Raw genomic sequence first — 20,179 nt, 5'->3', positions numbered from 1 at the left:
ATGTGAAAATCAAAAACCCTTGATATATTCTTATTGCTAAAAACTGATACATTGAAAAATATCTTATTTCTGGCAAATAAGTTAAAAAGAAGAAGTTAAATAAGAATAATGTTGCTATTAATTAATTAATGACTCATTAATTAATACCAATGGTTGATACATCAATGTGTTCATTAGAGGAATCTGATTTGAGTGGTCTATAATTTATTTTGTTATAAAACAGCCAGTTACATGACTGAATATTAGATGTGAATAAATGCATTTCCACCATTTACCAAGGTAGGTTTCAAGACATGCTTATGTGCTTTAAATTTTTAAAAAATATCTTTGAAGTGATTATTCCTGCCTATGAGATCACCAAATTCAAAGTCTGCACTCCTAAGTGCACACTGAACTCATATAATTATATTGAAAGTTTGTTAAAAATTCCAACGGCACTAGATCAAAGTGCTTCCTGCTGTCTTCATTAAATTATTAGGAATGGTCACACCATGCAGCCACCTTGTACTGCATAATACACTTCACATTTTTAGTAAATAGAGACATACTTAATTTGATTCTGGAAGTAAAAGGTGTGAGTATGGATCACAGAGGAGGTAACTGTTCTGCAACTACTTCATGTAAGCAATATTAAAATTCAGTTGTTTTCTAACGACACGTTGTAGAGTACCTGATGCTCTGTACATCATACAAATTCTAGATTCAGTATTAATCAATAATTAAATATCTAAAAAGGAGGCTTCAAAGTCCCTTGTTGAAGTACACATATTTCATCGGTGCTCCACCTCTTTTCTTGATAATTTCTTGAAGCTCAGGTTCAAGTTTTGAGACTGCTATGGAGCTGCAGTATGGAAATCAAAACAAAAAACAAGTAAACAGTTTATTATGCATTACACATTATCAAGCAGATTTAATAAACAAACCCCATTTCCATCAATAGTTCAGGACGTAAGTGACTTTGCAAGACAAATTAAATTTTCTTGTTTTAGATCAGACAATATTAATTTTATTTTATACATTAAAGAAGAAAAGGTAAAAAATTCAGTATTGCACACATCATTCCCAATACAATTTTATTCTCGTTCTTACATGTCAGTGAGTGATAATCCTCATTCCAAAATCTGCAACCTTTTTTCCTTTTATATACTGAATTTTTTGCTCTTCAATTCAGTTGGTCTATTCTCATTTCTATCTTTTTTTTATTTTGTCTTCGAAAATTTAACCTTTTTTTCTCAAGGTTTATTTGCCTTTTATTGTCTTATCTAATAGTGCATTCTGGGTGGCAAGACACCATATTTTACATAGTAGATGATTTGAACCCAGGAGTATCAGTAGTTCGTATAGTGTGATCGTCCGGATGAGGGTAGTTCTGAAAAGAACTGTTGTTGTGACTGACATTTCGACAACCTGAGTGGAAGTCATCTACAGAGTCAAGTGAATAATTTTTGTCAGACGATGAAGTCTGGTCTGTTGAACATGATCAGTCAGTTTAGCCATGATGGTATTGGCCACTGGGCTTGAATTACTCATGCAGACTTTTAGTTTCCTTCACCCAAGTAGATGACGAGATGGCTAATATTTCAGGCTACCACAATAAATTCTCATGCAGAATCTCCACATTTTGTTCTTTCAATTTAATTCCACCCTCTTTTGGTGGCATTAAAGCATTCCTCAAGTACAGTACTGGCACTCATTAACACATTGGCCCACAAATTTAGTATTGACAATAAAGTTGACATTTACTTGTGATAATACATTGTTCATGGCTAGTCTTATGCAGCACTTTTGTTTTGTATAGACCAAGGGACTCTTCAGAGACCTTTCTATATTACCTTAAGTATTAGTAGTTCTGCTTGGTAAAATCATTGGGCATCACACCCAAAGTCCTGTTCGCTAACAAAATGATGACAGCAATCTCACCTTATATCACATAAGAATTCCCGACCGCAGAGATTCACGAGTGAAACCTGACAGTAAAGTTGACAGTTGCTTGTGATAACACATTGTTCATGACTAGTCCTACGCAGCACTTTCATTTTGTCCCGGCCAAGGGACTCTACAGAGACCTTTCTTCTTTAAATATGTAAATTTAGTATCAAGACACTAACCTTTTTTGTGGAAAGATTGCACAACATAAAGGAGTGGCAAACACCAGACTTAAAAAGAAAGGACAAAAACACTGTTACTTCAATCTTGATAATATTGTTAGCAAAAAATCCCCTGAACAAAACTCTTAATTGAAGTTGTTCCTAAACTGGACATATTGAAAATTCCGTTTACACATGTAAGTACATTACATATCCACGTCAAAAGACGGTAAGACTAGACAAATAATCTTTACATACAGTTTTTGCTTACTTTTCCTGACTCATCACAATCAAGTAATGTACGTCACTCTCTGAGATCAGGAAGCTAGCTGACTATAGTTTGCAAAAAACTGTCATCTTTTCTAATTTATTTTTAAGATTCATTTATTATTCTCTGTACTTTTGCAGGTACTCAACACAGCCTGGCCAAGTGTGAAATGTGCTTGCACCAACAAACTTACCAGAGTCCCACTAATGCCACTTGGATTGGAGAGGCTAAAATTGGCCACCGCTATAATTAAAACAAAATATATTATTGTCTCAAAATAATTTGGAGCAGAAATTTCTTGAAAAAGGACAAATTTTGAAAAAAAGCTTTTTATTGACACCAGAATGACAAAAAAATCCATCACTGACTTTTTGAATCAAACCAGATTTTAATATAAAGATGAAATATTCTCATTTCTAGGCAGAATGTAACTGAGTGAAACAATATTCACCCAAAAAAGGACATGACACAACATGACACTCACCTTCATGAAAGGCTTTTTGTCCAGATAGTTCATAATTATTGGTGGGATGGCTGGATAGAAAAATTGGAGAAAAGACACACAAGGTTAATGAACACTCTTAAATTTTAATACCAAGAAAACGGGTTGCATAGGAATGGGCAGGGGTGACAAAATTAATGGTAAAATCCACAATTCAAGAATACTGTTATTTGAAAATCTGGGACCAAACCTTAAACAATTTTAAACTAAGAGACAAAAAGATAAGCACAAAACATGGTTTCACGACTCATCACAAACACTTCTGAGATTTTGAGGTCATGCCAGACCCAAATTATTGGTGACCCATGATTTTCTAGGTACATTTGCCATTCCCTAGCTAACAATTTAAATACAATTATTTTTTTTTACTCACACATTCCTGGAGATGCCATGATTATTCTGGAAACAACCACGCTTGCTATGGCTTTCCTGGCAGCAGCCTAAAACATTATCAAGTACTGCAATAAGGTTCTGAACAGCTGAGCTAATTATCTAAATTACTATGCTGCAATCAATATAAAGCTAAATAAAACTGGACAAAACATTAGAGAACTTGATCACAACCAATCAAGGTGTCCACAATACAGCTGTCAAATAACCACATGCCAGGCTGTTTGTATTGGTAGTGTATTCAAGAAAGATTAAATTTTTTTTCTCCAAAACTGAAATGAAAACTCAGCATCTTGCCTTTGTATAGTGGCTGCTTAAAAGGGACTGTTGGCTGCTTAATAGAGGTAGAAACAATGGAAAAGCCCTCATCGGGATTATTACTGGCCACTTGATAGGGGTGACTGTTTAAAAGGTGGCTGTTTATTAGGGGTTGGACTGTGGTGGCAAAATAATGAACTAAAGTCAGTGGATGATCCGTGTTCAGTGTAATTTCAATACCCATGTCTGTCTCAATCCAGCTCACAGTCATTTATAAGTGATTGATACTATCGAGTTTGTAAGGCTGCATACTGAAGCCCAGAGGCCCATCAGGCCTGTACTTATCTCCAATTTACACAGCATGAAGCAGTTAGGGGCATTTCTACTTCCCCCCACCCCCAACCCCCTGGATGGGATGCTAGTCCATTGCAAGGTTACCCCAAACATTAAATTCACCAGTACCCATTTATACACCTGGGTGGAGAGAGGCACTTTGAGACTTATTTTATAAACATGTGTCTTGCCCATGGCCAACAACACAACACAGTGTCCCCGGCCAGGGCTCAAACAAGCACTGCTCAATACCGACATTGGACACACTAACCATGAGATGATGCACCACGCTTCCACCTATCAAGTTTGTATTAAACAGTTAATTAGCCAGGCATCCTAAAATGACTCAAACCTTAGATTCCCCAATTCTGTTTCCATCTTCATCTGTCACTGGAATTCCCCTCATTAGTTCTCTGTTTTCAGTCAATAACAAGTCATGAAATTATATAATCACTAAATACCAAATAAACAGGACACACTTCTAACACACCAAGTTCAGTGAAACCTGTATTAAGCAGACACCCTTCAGGGACCCTCACTGGTGTCTGCTTAATACAGGGTGTCTGCGAAACAGCTTCTAATATACTGTGCAATTAAATAGTTAATAACCCTTTTGTAACTCCATGTAACACAGTGTAAGATCAAAAACTGCTCATAGCACAATGTCCAGTCAGTCAATGCATCAATCTGGAATAATCTACTTAACTTTAAAATGACATTGTTGAAATATGTTAAAAGAGTCTGAGCTGAGTTTTCAGAGGTAAAAAGCCTTTGAAGTGTCCGCTTATTGCAGGTTTTGTGCAGCAAAATGGCTTAATATTGGTGTCCATGTCTGCTTAACAGAGGTGTCCGCTGAATGCAGGTTTATTTTGCAGTAAATGTAGGAAGAAAATGTTGGGATTAAGCTGGTGTCCACTTAATAGAGGGTATCTGCTTAATAGGGGTCCACTTGATACAGGTTTCACTTATAGCTACAAGCTAAGGGCGGAATATCAGCTTGGTTTGCATGTGGGATATCAGATCCTCTTGTTATGGCTAATATCCTTACATCCTTGGCTGTAGTAAAGTTCACAGAATATCAAATTGTTTATATAATAACACATTTAAGTTTACACAAGTTTATCTAACTATACTGTGGGTATTCACGTACGTTTGTCGCATAAGAGGGATGTTGACGCAGTTTGCAGCGGCAACAGCAGCAAATGGAACATATCTACCAATCAGAGGTGGTGCCGACTGTGAAAATAAAACAATAACAATGTATTAACACATGCTTATTTAACTTTAACAGGGTATCTCACTCCTGTCAAGTCAAAAGGCCAGTTTATTTCCACTTTGTGGCTCATGATAACGAGTGACACTCCAATCAGTGTTTTTCATGGCCAATATTACACTATCAGAAGTATACTAACCTTTGTTAAGTGGTTTAATCCCAAGGCTACAGCAACAGCTCCTGTTGTGGCAAATGCATAACCTGTCCACAGCTGTCTAGAACAAAAGGAGATCAAAATTACATAATTCACTTTAATAGTTTATTACTTCCATTCACATTTCACATTTTATTGGGGAGACGGACAGAGGGATAAACAAACAGAGGGACAGAAAAGGATGGACAGATGAACAGACAGACTGACTGACTGGGAAAGGAAAATTGCACTTAAAAAAAATTGTCTATTTAACACTATTCATTAGGCAGATTAATAATCCTTTTTTAAGGGATTATTTGTTTTAGAGTGATCTGCTCTTACCAAGCAATAACTTTTCATCTATTTAAATTAGTATATCAAGTTTTATACTGTAATTGTAGTGTTAGTAATTAATTTTAATTTGCTTGTTTTATTCTATTATTTATTGTTTGTTATATATTTCTAGTGTTTTATATTATTTGTAATTTCATTGAGGGCTGCAGGTTTATTAGTGCTATTCTCTATTTAGCATTACAACCCTCTTGAAATAAAGTTTATATTGTATTAATGATTAAAAATTGCATACAATACATAACACTTACTTATTTGTGATAAGGGAGTCTCCACTTCTGTTTGTGTAGTTAACAACAGCATTAAATGACTGATTGATCCACTGCCAGAATAGCACTGCTGACGTACTCCTGAAAAAACCACAAACAATAACTGGATCAATAATTATCTTCAGAAATTTCATGGAAACTTTTGGAAACTCTTTTTCTTCTCAAAAAATCCTTGCATTCCCAGGATAAATTTACAGGTATACAACACTCTTTTTCACAGAAACTTTCACAGAAAAGGGTATCTTCTGACAACAGACTAGCATCTCGGCAACAGTCTTAGTCATTTTGGACTGTGAAACCAGAGTGATGATCTGCCCCATGATAAGCCACTTTGGTTTGTAAACAGGCTTCACCTATCACAAGAAACAGTTTTTTCCCAGTTACTACAAACATCTAGTTAATATCCAAAATTGTTATTATGGCATGAAACACTAAAGCCATATTAGACCACAGAATTTAAATTAAGCTTTAAGAATGATTTAACAATAGATACTAACTTGTAAAATGTCAACATACAACCACATATTGACATGTTCATTGGTACTTGGGCAGACATTCGGCCAATAATGAACATTTTTTCTCCTGTGTCAGGATGAAATGCTGATTCATACACTTTTTTAGCTTTCCATACTTGTGCATCAGTGGTTCCTGAAGGTTCTTTCTTTTGTCTGTTGGCAAAAGACAAATTTTGATTCTAATCAAATTATTTCTAAAAGATAAAAGTCAATATAAAATAAAACTGTTTCATTGTACCTGTACTGTATAAGAAGTTCTTTCGCATCATCAAGTTCTTTTGCTGTACGTAGAACATTCCTTGGGTCGGTAACAGTGAAAAAGTGCTTGGCACGTCCAAGAAATGTTGACTGGTCAAAACGAGGGGCATCCAAATTAATCCTTCCACCTTCTAATCTAGGAGTTTCCATGTTTCTGGTGAAAAATAAAAAAAAACATTTTAATTTGTGACAATTGTAAAACACACATCACATTAATTCATTTTCACCTTAATTCTTAAATTAAGTTCTATGGTCATTGTGTAGGTTCTATGCAAGAGAATAAATGTAACATTTTGCCGTCAAGAAAGCTAAGCCTCAAAGAAATGGCCACCATTTTCTACAATACTTATAATATTACAAGTGAATATATGAAAGACCATATATTTGAATTGCAGAGAAAGATATGAAGATATGATTGATCATTGCAGTTATACACACAACTTAAAGGGGCTCAGTCACGGTATTTTGAGTTATTTTGGCCACATACAAAATTGCCTTTAAATAGTAAGAAACCTGAAAATAACAGTTAAATAAGATAGAAAAACACCAAAGAGATAATGATAACCCATAAAGGAACAAGGATGGCTAAGGATGGCGAAGATTAACACAGATTACAAATGACAAATTTGAAAAATTGAGGCTAAACTTTTCAATATGCTCAAACCGTGACTGAGCTCCTTTAAGCAGTTGTGAATGTCACAATGTGACCAGCTCCCAGTTGGCTTCATAGCTCAGTTGGTAGAGCACTGCACCGGTTTTGCAGAGGTCATGGGTTTGAATCCTATTCAGGCCTGAATTTTTTTTCAGGGTTTAATTTCACAACTGCTTAAGTTGTGTGTATAACTGCGATGAGCATAACTTATAATATTATAAAGTATTATCATTTATATCATGTTGTGGTCACTTGTGATGAAGGTTGCAACATTTTGATGATATACTGCTAATCTTCATCATGCAATAATCATGCTCTATTGCAATTGGTTGGTTTTCAACAACTGGGACTGGCACATTTACTGAACATTGTAATTATATTGCAAATTTCTCAAACTTATTGTTGATGTTTGAGAAATTGGCATTCCGCTGCAGTTGTAGCTACAATGTGTTGGGAAATCATGAAGTATTAACTTAACTGTGAATGAATTACATGTATTTGTCATCTAAGATAAAAATAAACCCCCCAAAATTAAAAGCATATGATTAGAGACATTCAGTTGTACACTACAGTTGAACCTGGTATAAAAATCAAGACTGCGAGACGCACATAGCTGCTAAAAAAATGAGACTGCAAGACCCGTGAAATTCTACTAAAATTTTGTGAGACCCAGAGTTTCTAAAGGACCATTTGCCACCCCTACTAATGGCCACCTCTCTACAGTAGCCACTTTTTGGTCCTGGCGGACAGACTGCTACCTCTCCACAACAGCAATGGCCACTAAAATGCATTCCAACTGCCATAATAACCCCTTGACAATGGCCAGTGAATCAATTACTGACAAACGGTGAATACAATACCACACTCCGGCCTCATTTGTAATCATAGGCCAGGTAACTAAGCACACAACAGCCTATTGTCTTTCAGTAGTTTAATTATGTTTCCTACTGGTTCAGATTATCATAACAAATATATATGAGCCAAGGAGAACCAAAACACTAAAACCAAAAGTGGTAGTTTCTTCTAATGTACAAATCAATCGATTTTGAAGCCTGATTAATCATGATTACAAGTTCCAGATAATTGTGAAGAATTATAGAAGATTTAAGCTTATATACCTCTCATCAATGTGCACTTTTATCATATTATGCATGCTTGTAATGCATTGGTCAATTCCAACAGTGCCCATCCCCTCCCCCCCCCCCCCCCCACGGGCAACCGCGGGGCATTTGCTCACGTTGTCAGTCCCGGGGGTGGGGCATCCGCAATTTTATCGCGACCCGGGGGCTGGGCATTTGCGTACCCTGAGGCGACCCCTAGGCATTCAACACACGTGTTTTGGAAAGTGCCATGGATAAGTTCATCGGGAAAGACGAGGAATTTGTCGAACAGTGGCTTGTCTGTCAGGGACTAGAGAAACTTGCAGATGTTTTTAAAGGTATGTTTTCTCAATTTTAGATATTTCTTCATTACTTGTAAGCATATAGATATAAGCGACAAGGTGAACTATATTTTGTTTATCACAAGACAATCACTGACGTGAACACAACTATTTCGCATTTCGCATTCAAAACTAGCCTAGCATTTTTTAAATTCATGAAAGTAGAGTTAAAATACTTAAGGTTTGCGAATTCAAATGATGCGATCTTCAAGACAGATCTTGTGAGCTTAAAATGCAATGCATCAACATTTAAAATGTATTGATTCTTCACAGAAAAAGTAGCTTGCGAATACAGGCGCCTATCATTGCTCGCGGCTGGGGGCATGTTTGCCGCAATCCCAGCTATCCTCTAGCAAACTGTTAAAAACAAATATAAAGAAATAAATATAATCAGAATCACCTAACACGTACTGTTGTCCTTGAAGTCTTACCATTGCATTAAAATACTGAACAGTTGACCGTTTTAATCACTGATTAATTAGAAAACTGCGGAGGTGTTGGAAGGCGACGATCCCAGGGACAGGGCATTTGCCTTCTTTCTTCGTCCCCACCCCGGGGCATTGAGACGGCTTATGTGTCCTCACCTCAGGGAATTTGCCCATTTCTTTTAAAAAAATGCTAATGCCCAGGGGTTAGCCCGGGGGGGGGGGGGATGGGCACTGCTGGAATTGACTGATGCATAATAAGATCAACGATATTTGCCAATCATCTCTTTACAAGCATCTTGCTTCCTTTTGAGTGCTTTGAAGAATTGTTTGTTATCGATGTTACAGTGTAACATAGTTCTACACTACATAAGTAAGAATCTAATATTGCATCACATATAACGTCATGTGTTGGAATTTTACATGGAAAGAACTCAATCATATGTAGGCCCGACGTTAGCAAGTACTTACTTTTTGACTCACGGGTACCAGCCTTGTATTTAACGCCACATCGCTACTAATGCTTTTTTTTAAAACGAAAGTATTTAATTACGGTTTCGTCAGATAAATCTTTCTTTGGACTACGACATGGAAGATTAACATAATCTCAAACGTTTGAAGGAATAAGCCTACATAATTTTACAAGGGCAAGCTTACTTAATCAAATTTCCTATTCCACGTGCATGTTTTATAAATGAATGCTGTATCGTTAATCAACTTCCTTATTTCTAAAAGATATATAACAAGGTAAAAATTTGTTAAGAAAACACGGGAAATCTCCTTCTTCTTACCTTGTATAACACGTGGAACGGTTTCACTGATTTCACCACTAGCAGCGCAACCGGCATCAGGGGAATCTTCTTGCCGAGTGATTCGCTCCCAGCATACACCGCAAACCATACACGGGTGTGCGCGGGGGCGGTTACGTCGCTGATATCCCCCCTGTTCGACATGGCCTTCGTCTTTACCCTCACCGTCCTCCTAGCAAACCCGGGCGACAGACGGTGGCAGACTCAACAGACATACTAAATCTATGGAAATTTGAAATTGAACGTCCTCAGTGACTCAAACACACTTTTAAGACTTAAAAGGATGATCCCCGGCAATGCCATGTAGAGAGTGCCCCCGGAGCCAATTCAATCTCGAGCCCAATCTCCCCGGATTCACGTTCCGCTGATTGCGGAGTTAGAGAGACTGCGGGCTCGAAACGGGGGACTTTGATCCAACGCAGCACGAGTAGAACCTGGATCTAGTGTAGCCATGTGAAGGAGAAAGATGGTGGTTCGGTTACATCATGTTGAAGTACTTTGTCAGAATTTGCAGCAAAGTCTGAAGCAGTTCTGTGGAAAATTTGGATTCAGAGTGCTTGCTCGTTCTCCGTCTCTTAGTCAAGTCACTTTAAACCGGGATTCCATAAATTTTGTGCTGAGTGAGGGTGCTTGTGAGAGGGATACAGTGTTCAATGTCGCCCTTGAAGTCAAAGATGTCGGTAAAGCGGTTGACATCGTTAAAAGAAATGATGGCAAAATTATCAGGGGACCAAAAACACTTGCTGATAGCAATGGGAAAGTGGAATCCGCTGTTATCGGAACTCCTGTGGGAAACGTTGTGCACACATTGTTAAATGCATCAGATTATAAAGGAGTGTTTTTGCCGGGATTCAATGTTTGTGACAACACGATTGCGTTACAGGAGCCGGGTTATGTAACCTCGACAAATTCACCACATCACAAAACAATTCTTGGTGATCGTATTTTGACACATTTTGATCACATAACGTTTGCATGCCCTCTAGGAACTTCCCACTCCATTATGAAATGGTACGAAAATTGCTTTGGGTTCACCAGGTTTAATATCAGTTCGGATGAAAGTGCAGATGGCTTTATTGTGCAGAGTTCAATACAAGGTGCTAGTATTGGAATGAAGTTAACTGCAATGCAGTATTGGTTTTGTTCTGAGTCAGAGCTGACTATAGACACTGATGAACCAGGAGGAGGAGTTAAGTTTGTATTTGCAGAACCTCTCCCTGGACAAGGTATGTACAAGTCAATTTACCTACACAGACCTGCCAACTCTCCCGGTTCTCCCGGGAGTCTCCAAGTTTTTCATCAAATCTTGCGGTCTCCCGGTTAGAGCACCAAACCTCCCGGGAACTACCTACTGTGGCTCTTGTTAATTTTTTTTTTTCATTAATTTCGTTATTTTCAAGATGTCAGGAATGTTCGGAAGGCCTTTGGGTGATTGTCGGAGAGTATTCAGACATTGTCGAAAAATAATTATTATATTCTTACAATGCAAAGATTTCTAGGCGTCTCCAGGTTTTGTACTCTGGGGGTTGGTAGGTATGCCTACATAAACCATAAGTGAAGGCCAACTATCTAATTATGGCCTGACCCTTTAACTTGAATGTAAAACTGTATTCACTGTCTGACTGCTGATAACCATTGAACCAACCCGAAACTAACCTTGTTTGGGGGTGTAGGCATGTTTAAAACACAAAATGATGGGATCCAGATATCTGTAAGCATCCGCCTTTACAAATATTGAGAGCTAATCACAGTTGAGACAGTGATATTTGAGCAATTTTCATCGTGCCATAATTTTTCATATAGATAAATGTATTGATTCAGTTGAGGCCCTGAGCTACTGTACTGTATTTTAATTCCAAACTTTCACCGTTCTACAGCATCATCAGGAAATGAAAGAAAATATTCCATAGTGCATGATATAAAAGTGGTGTAGGTGACACGAATGATAGAATATCAATGGAAGTATATGATAACATGGACAATAGCTAATCATTAGCGGTTGTCCATTTTATCGTATATTTCCCAAAGAATGTATCGAACTCGGAGAACCTTTATTTTATTTCATTTCATTTTATCTTGAACTGCCTTATTTCTATTTTTACCGCTTTATCACTTCTACTCATTAGCTATGGTTAGCCAAATGTTGCAAAATTCAACAACTTGGACCTTCATACTCAACAACTTATATTTATGTTCAACAACATATATTTATATTCAACATTTTATATTTATATTCAACGATACGCATTTTCTTTCAACTTCAACCCAAATTATTTTCATTCAACAAAAATATTTGTTCAACTTCAACCAAAAATAATATCATTCAACAAAAATATTTGTTCAACTTCAACCAAAAATAATGTCATTCAACAAAAATATTTGTTCAACTTCAACCGAAAATAATTTCATTCAACAACAATATTTGTTCAACTTCAACCCAGATTATTTTCATTCAACAAAAATATTTGTTCAACTTCAACCAAAAATAATTTCATTCAACAACAATATTTGTTCAACTACAACCACAATTATTTTTATTCAACAATAAAGTTCCCGGACATTCAAAATAGTCATTCAACAAAATTTCCCGTCCCACCCCCTGAACTACCCCGAACGCTGTCACAAATCCCTAGTGTTTTGGGTACCCAAAACACTGAAAGCGTAAAACTGATGCAAGTGAAATCATCCACAATTCTGCTCAAAACCCATTTATCTTCTTACGAAGCTTTGTCTCAATAAATTAAAGCGTTCTTTAGCTTGATATAAACACAATACGTCTCTGAAAATAGTCGCAATTCATAACAGACTGTCTGATCCGAGTCCGCAGTTATAACGACATATAAAACCGAATTCAGGAAAGAGCGACAAACAAGTCTAAGCCAGAGTTTATTTCCGACAGGCAACACATACAGAGGTCGGTCACAGCTTGAGACCTGCATATTGCGTGACGGCCGTTCGTTCGCATATTGATTTTAATCGCCGCACTATCGGAGGTTTAGAAAGCGCCTTTCTCGTTTTGAATAACGTGCATTTCAAGGGTTATCAATAGGCACCAAGCGCATGTTCATACAAGGATCTTTGGCGCGTGAATTCGGTTTTATATGTCGTTATAACTGCGGACTCGGATCAGACAGTCTGTTATGAATTGCGACTATTTTCAGAGACGTATTGTGTTTATATCAAGCTAAAGAACGCTTTAATTTATTGAGACAAAGCTTCGTAAGAAGATAAATGGGTTTTGAGCAGAATTGTGGATGATTTCACTTGCATCAGTTTTACGCTTTCAGTGTTTTGGGTACCCAAAACACTAGGGATTTGTGACAGCGTTCGGGGTAGTTCAGGGGGTGGGACGGGGAATTTTGTTGAATGACTATTTTGAATGTCCGGGAACTTTATTGTTGAATAAAAATAATTGTGGTTGAAGTTGAACAAATATTGTTGTTGAATGAAATTATTTTTGGTTGAAGTTGAACAAATATTTTTGTTGAATGAAAATAATCTGGGTTGAAGTTGAACAAATATTGTTGTTGAATGAAATTATTTTTGGTTGAAGTTGAACAAATATTTTTGTTGAATGAAAATAATCTGGGTTGAAGTTGAACAAATATTTTTGTTGAATGATATTATTTCTGGTTGAAGTTGAACAAATATTTTTGTTGAATGAAAATAATTTGGGTTGAAGTTGAAAGAAAATGCGTATCGTTGAATATAAATATAAAATGTTGAATATAAATATATGTTGTTGAACATAAATATAAGTTGTTGAATATGAAGGTCCAAGTTGTTGAATTTTGCAACATTTGGCTAACCATAATTAGCTATTGTCCATATTATTGTATACATCCATAACCATATTTACACCCACTGTCCTTAATATATTCTATCATTCATGTCACTTACACCACTCTCATATAACACACTATGGAATATTTCTTTCATTCCCTGATGATACTGTAGAATAGCAAAAACTTGGCATTAAAATAAAGTACAGTAGCTCAAGGCCTCAATTGAATCAATATATTTATCTATTCCGATATGCTGCTGAAGGACAACTTCAAATGTTTATAATTTTTCATGTTTTAAACAACCCCAGTTCAAGGCTGTGGTCTGAGAAAAATTCCAAGAGCTAAAAGGTTCCTAACCATGTGCCCAGCACTTAAGTTTGTATGAAAACAGTAAGTTTTGCCAGTCGCCCAAAGGCAAAAGTTAGTTGCCTGTGGCACCCAGGCACTTCTAGAGCAGAGCCTTGCAGCTGTTGCAGTATTTTGCACCATAGGTCATGCAAGACAGATCAAGAGCTGCTCAATTAATGAGCAGAGGATGTCTCCTTTTAAGACCCACCATGTTGACTAACACGTTAAATAACCCTCATGTCAAGATACTACAAAGTTGAACAAAATTTGATGGGGAGGGGGTGCTCAGAGCCACCTTAAATTTTCAGTAATTTGAAATAGCTTTAGACTCTCCCAACATAATCTTTTTAAAATTCACATAAAGATACATCTTGACATGCTTTATATAATTCAATATTTAATAACAAATGAGTTTCACCAAGCCATTTTTGACCTATAAGCACTTAAACCTAAAATTAGGGGTTTTTTTTAGCAGGATGCATCACTACTATGGTAACCTGTAATGGCATTAAGATTACCACCATTTGTCTGACAATGTTAAGGCATTTGTGTGATACTAATATATATCATCTCTTGATAAAGTAAAGTAGTAGTGATCTGTCAGAGTGTGACTGCTGCAACTCATTTCTTGGACCACTTGTCTTTAAAAAGACTCACAAAAAAACAGACTCTGATTGGTTTATTGACCCTCATTTTCTCCAAAACTCTCCAGCGAGGGAGGAAGAGGGCATTTGTCACTGAACAATAATATTTATTGTGTACTTGTAACCATATCTAGTGTTTGTAAGGTACAGGTAGAATTTGTTAATGGCAGTCTTGCATCTTTTAATTCCACTGTTATTTTTTTGTTTTTGTTTTTGTTTTTGTTTTTGTTTTTTTTTCAGGCCCTAACCAGGTAGAGACATTCTTAACAGAGCACGGTGGACCAGGCATACAGCACATAGGCCTGCATACTTCAAATATTACAGAAGCTGTAGCTACATTAAAGGATAATGGTGTTGCATTTATTGATCCTCCTTCTACATATTATTCTGAAGTATGTTGTGATTAGTGCTAGGAATAATTCAATCTCTAACCATGTTCATGGGTTAGATGTATGAAGATCTTACTGTGTTTTATTTTTTTCTCAAGCAGCTGACAGGCTGGAATCCTAAATCCTCAAATTTGATTGGCTAATCATACGCACGTGACTGGTCCAACTTTTTACGATATGGCCCATGGGCCGGATTTTTTCCGCTGCCTAAATTTTGCTCCTAAAAGTTAGCGATAATCATCAATCTTTTGCCTTTTTTACACATCCATTGACAATTAGTCAATGCAAGTTTATCTCTGTTCACTTCAAAATGGCAAGGAAAGTCACTGTAAGTAAATTCAATTGAGTGTTTTGAAGTTGTGAAAGTTTGCTTGGTTGTTTGTAGCTTGGCGCTGTAATGGCACGTAATCCTGTGTTTCTCTTGCCATAAATTTGAGTGAATTTCAGTCAAGTTTACCTCTCTGATCGTTGCTGTATTTAAGAGAATTTCCTCGCTTTCTGCTATTCAATTTACGGTAGAAAAGTCTGATTTTAAATGATTTTAAAAGCAACAACTGACAGACATTGTTTTTGTAGGAAAACTTCAAACTTCACAAGAAATTTCACACCACAAAAACAACTTTGGAGAACTTAACTGGTGAAATAAATGCAACTAAGATAAAGTAGTTTGGAAAAAATCTGTTCTTTAACACATTTTTCTTTGTCTACTATCTGAGTTACTCACTCGTTGCCAAGATTTTTTACAAATCGTTAGTAGATGGCGCGCAAGCCGAGAGCTGCATAAACAAATCTATTTGTAATCTGTAAAACCAATTTACTGCAGGAAAAAAAAATAAACATTTCTTTACCGGCTTAGGGTCAGTCCATATAGTGAAAAACTGTGACCTCGGGCTTGAAAATGCTGTACTCTGGATCAACAAGAGCAGGCTCAACTATTAGCTGGCTGGTTTCCCTGTGATGTGATCCTTCAGGGAGACTTCCTGTTGTCACATTGCATTTTTCAAATGGATACTATGCTGCCAGGGGTGGAACTCACGTATGAAAAGGTTGGAGATGCTCGAATTTTGAATTAAACCCCTAAAGGAGACCGATCTGAGAGTGGCTTGAGCTTTATTTGAGATACCACTTAAATTGGAATAGGCTCAATTGCCTGTCACTGTTCAGGAAAGGAGCCTGTGTTAGTAGACCAGACTCAAGAAATTACGGTGGAAATGGAACCTAAAACAGAAATAAGAGTATTATTTCTTCAGGTGCACCCTTAAAGATTCTTTGACTGCTACTTACCCCTAAGTGAGACAACAAGCATCCCCACCCTTTTCATATGGGAGTTCCCCCAGGCCATGTTATCGGCAAACTGTCCACAAAATTGGGAGGGGGGTGTTGGGGTGACATAGTCTGCAGTGGCTACATTTAGCATTCCATACATTAGAAATTACAGTTATCTGGCTGTTTTATATTAAGGAAACTGGAGTTTTGATACTTCTAATAAATCATCCAGCTCCTCTAAGCCTTTGGATCCACCATTAAAATTATATACCTGTAATAATTTAATGAGTAATATGGTATTTAAACAACATCCTTCACCAGCTCTTAAAGGTCAAAAGTCCTTGCACCATGTTTTTTCTGTATGAAGGTATTAGATTCTAAAGAAACTGTTGGGTTATGTTGGTGGGGAAACGAATCACTTTGCTATGTATCAGCTTGAAGTTAATTAAAAGGTAAATTAACTGCGCTAGGACTAGCACTCGAAACATTAGCTTTACACGCTTGTTACATAATTTTATGGCAATTATTTTATCTTTATCAACATCTAGCTAATTAATAGCTATCTTGTATGTGTTTCTGTAATAATTCAATTCCACTTCTGATGATCAAGATCTAAAAGATGTAGTGGTTTACTTTTGGTAAAGTAATATTACCAGTTCTCTGTTTGGTAAGACTCTATGTCAAACAGTGCTTAATGATAAGTAATCTTTTTCTTAGGAAGGCAAACTCAGGGAAATAAAAGATGTAGGAGAATGTGTTGAATCTCTCAAGAAACATGGCATTCTGTTAGATGCTGAGAGTTTCAGTTCAGAAAGCAGTCAGGATCCTGTGCAGAATGTGGACAGTATGAAACAACACAACACCAAGTGAGTTCATCAAGTGTTGGTATTAGATTTTTAAAGAAAACACTTCCTTGTACCCAGCCTACTTTAAAGCATTTGGAGTAGTGTACCAATTTCATACCATCTTCATGCAAGGAATTTGGTAGGTAGGTAAAGTGTGTATACGAGCCGAGTGGCCCATCAGGCTGGAGCTTATCCCGGTTTCCGTAGCATGAAGCGACAAGGAGTATTTCTACTCCCCCCTGGATGGGATGCTAGTCCATCGCAGGGTAACCCCAAGCATTAAGTTCGCTGGTACCGATTTATACACCTGGGTAGAGAGAGGTACTGTGAGAGTAGTAAGTAAGTAAGTAAGTAACCTTTATTTAAACACGATAAGTAATTAAGCTTGCAGCTTGTGGGGTCGTGTGTAAATGAACAAAGAATAATTACAAAATAAGAATTAAAAAATTTACAATGTGAGATCTAATCTAGATTAAATAAAAATTTGCAGCTAATAATAATTTACCTAATTATTGACATTATGTGACTAATAAACGTATACCAATGGGCAGTCGATTCATCTTCTGCAGTATATATTCGCACAGCTAATGTCCCTGAGCAAAGTAAGATTATTGATCATCTTAGAGAAGCTGTTTACACTGTTCACTATTTGGCATCCAATCGGTAAGAAATTCCACAGAATTTTACCTCTGTAAGATACAGAGGATTTCTTGATATTTGATTAAAAATGAGGGATTTCCAGCTTAAGGCTGTTTCTTAAATTATAGGAGGATTGTGATTTTGCAATATGTGCAGTCATACAGGGTGGTGAATCATTGTAGTACATCTTATAAATTAGTTTCAGAATGGGGTTGTTATATTAGGTTCTCAGTGTCCCATTTGGCCCTGGTGAGGGCTTCAACTGATGGTAGGTCTTTCGGAAAGTTAAAAATAACCCTTGCTGCTCTGCAGTGTAGTCTTTCGAGTGAGTCGAAGTCATCTGAGCGATTCATGCCTCCCCATACAGATATACTGTACGTGACTGCAGGGATAAAGGCAGAGTAAAGTGTCTTGCCCAAGTACACAACAAGGAATTTGAGACTACTGAAATTCTCTTGTAACATTCTGATACATGTACAAGTCTGATACATGTAGCAAATGCCTCCTTTTTGCTATCCACCATACTGAATCCTCTGTATCTATGACTTTTTAGTGATGATTGTAAATGACAAACTGAGTCTCCTGAGCATTGTACCTGTAATAGTTAACAAGTTGACAACATTATTGGCATCTGTTACAATAGAATGTTAAAAAACTATAACGTGTCCTTTGTCTTGTTACAGGTATCTGATGCAGGTGTTTACAAAACCCTTGTTTAATAAAGAAACATTCTTTCTTGAGGTCATACAGCGATGTGGAGCCACGGGGTTTGGAGCTGGCAACATTACTGCACTGTGGAAAGCTGTAGATTCGTATCTAAATAGTGACCCTAATAAATTAAAGTAAATATAATTCTTCTAAACTTTAGAACTGGTTTTCTTACATGGGCACTTTCATTGTACATGGGTTGCAACCATTTTTTTCTTGGTGTGGGAACAAAACTGTTGCTTTTTGGTATACTCTGGTTGATCCAGTAATCTTCTGATCCGAGTTATAAATTTGACTCTGCTTGCGATAAAATGATGCTGTCAATCAGTAGCTTAAAGCTGCATGGGTTGGAAATACACAATATATTGTGCAGATATGTTGTATTTAATTTTTGTGTTATTCTCAGTTCTTTATTTCAATTATACATGGCCTGTTTTCTTTAGGTTTAAGTTACTTATTTTTTCAATCTATTCCCAGTCAATAATAATTATTTATCACTGACTAGGGATAAGTTGAAAAAAGCAACTAAGGAGCTAGGAGTCAGCATGGCCAAGTGGTTAAATGTGTACCAAAACAAGATGAAAAAGGGTGCCAGACTTGAAGACTGGAGGTCACAGGTTAAAGTCCCACCCTGACCACTAACTGGAGTTGTTTCATGGTAGACCAGAGTTCTGCTCCTTTGCCTCCTGCCAGATGGGGTTTTTTAACCTTGTTATGCCTAATTTGCATTATTTGTTTCTGAAATCTAATTGCTTTGCCCCACTAGTCTTTGGCTATAAACACTGATGCAGGGAAAATAAAAGGTTATTTATTTTTATTTATAGTTTTAACTCGAAGAAAAAAGAACACATACAGTTGAAATCAAATGTTAACTAAGATCAAACTTAACTACATATGTTCAATCAGTTAAATGCTAGTTTTATTGTTTGTAAACAATAATTATTTTGTACTTTTGTACTTTGTGATTTAAAATGTCAAGCATTTGACAACTTCTAGAACCCAAAATATTTAAAAGAAGCCAGAGGAATGTGTTGTAAATTATTGACTTTTATTAACCTACTGCACTAACACGAAAACACAACAAAAAGACTTGTACTTATCTCAATGAAGGAAATAGTATATCACACTGACCTGATCTAATAGCTCCAGTCCAGGTGGATTAGTCTATAAATATATATTGAATGAGAATTATTTAATAATTTCTGACAGTGTTTTGCGTGCACTGCATGTGTATATATGTTGTGCTTCCACATGGTACACTTTGGTATTTTCCTTTGTCCTAGTATAATATTGTAGTGTAGTATAATGTATATCAAACAAAGGAAATACTAAATTGAACCAATTTTATAGAACCGCAACATATATAATTTATATATTAAAAATTTCTTAGGTTTCACAGATCCACCCTTTAGCGATGCTGTGAAAAAAAAACCTGCAATTGTTTTCCAATGACATAACATCACTTCCTGGAGAATCTCTTGTAACAGAAGTGGAAGCTTCTTTTTGTCTATGTGAACTGTTATTGAGCCTAATTTTGGTTAAATAAAATTATGAAGTTAGTTTGCACTTAACTAACCTTTGGTTATTGTGT

General features: G+C 36.5%; 2 protein-coding genes across 2 annotated transcripts; one reads left to right on the top strand and one right to left on the bottom strand.

Annotated features, from left to right (window-relative positions):
* Positions 1-5: 5 nt before the first annotated feature.
* LOC145477968 (sideroflexin-1-like) lies at positions 6-10,017 on the bottom strand. The gene is made up of 12 exons (XM_081455850.1): positions 9,947-10,017; positions 6,618-6,791; positions 6,362-6,532; positions 5,847-5,945; positions 5,251-5,326; positions 4,989-5,074; positions 4,191-4,251; positions 3,231-3,297; positions 2,840-2,889; positions 2,549-2,598; positions 2,109-2,156; positions 6-841 (listed from the first exon to the last, which is right to left on the bottom strand). Exons 2-12 carry the CDS (start codon positions 6,785-6,787, stop codon positions 742-744), a joined length of 978 nt encoding a protein of 325 aa, XP_081311976.1. The 5' UTR covers positions 6,788-6,791; positions 9,947-10,017; the 3' UTR covers positions 6-741.
* A 411-nt stretch (positions 10,018-10,428) lies between these two features.
* LOC145477965 (4-hydroxyphenylpyruvate dioxygenase-like protein) lies at positions 10,429-20,157 on the top strand. Its single transcript, XM_081455845.1, has 4 exons — positions 10,429-11,190; positions 14,982-15,133; positions 17,114-17,262; positions 18,564-20,157. Exons 1-4 carry the CDS (start codon positions 10,431-10,433, stop codon positions 18,724-18,726), a joined length of 1,224 nt encoding a protein of 407 aa, XP_081311971.1. The 5' UTR covers positions 10,429-10,430; the 3' UTR covers positions 18,727-20,157.
* The last annotated feature ends 22 nt before the right edge of the window (positions 20,158-20,179 follow it).

The sequence above is a fragment of the Orbicella franksi genome, chromosome 2, assembly GCF_964199315.1.
Source record: "Orbicella franksi chromosome 2, jaOrbFran1.1, whole genome shotgun sequence".
NCBI classification, from domain to species: domain Eukaryota; kingdom Metazoa; phylum Cnidaria; class Anthozoa; order Scleractinia; family Merulinidae; genus Orbicella; species Orbicella franksi.
Note: the sequence above shows the minus strand (reverse complement) of the source record. Positions and strands in the feature narration are given on the sequence as shown.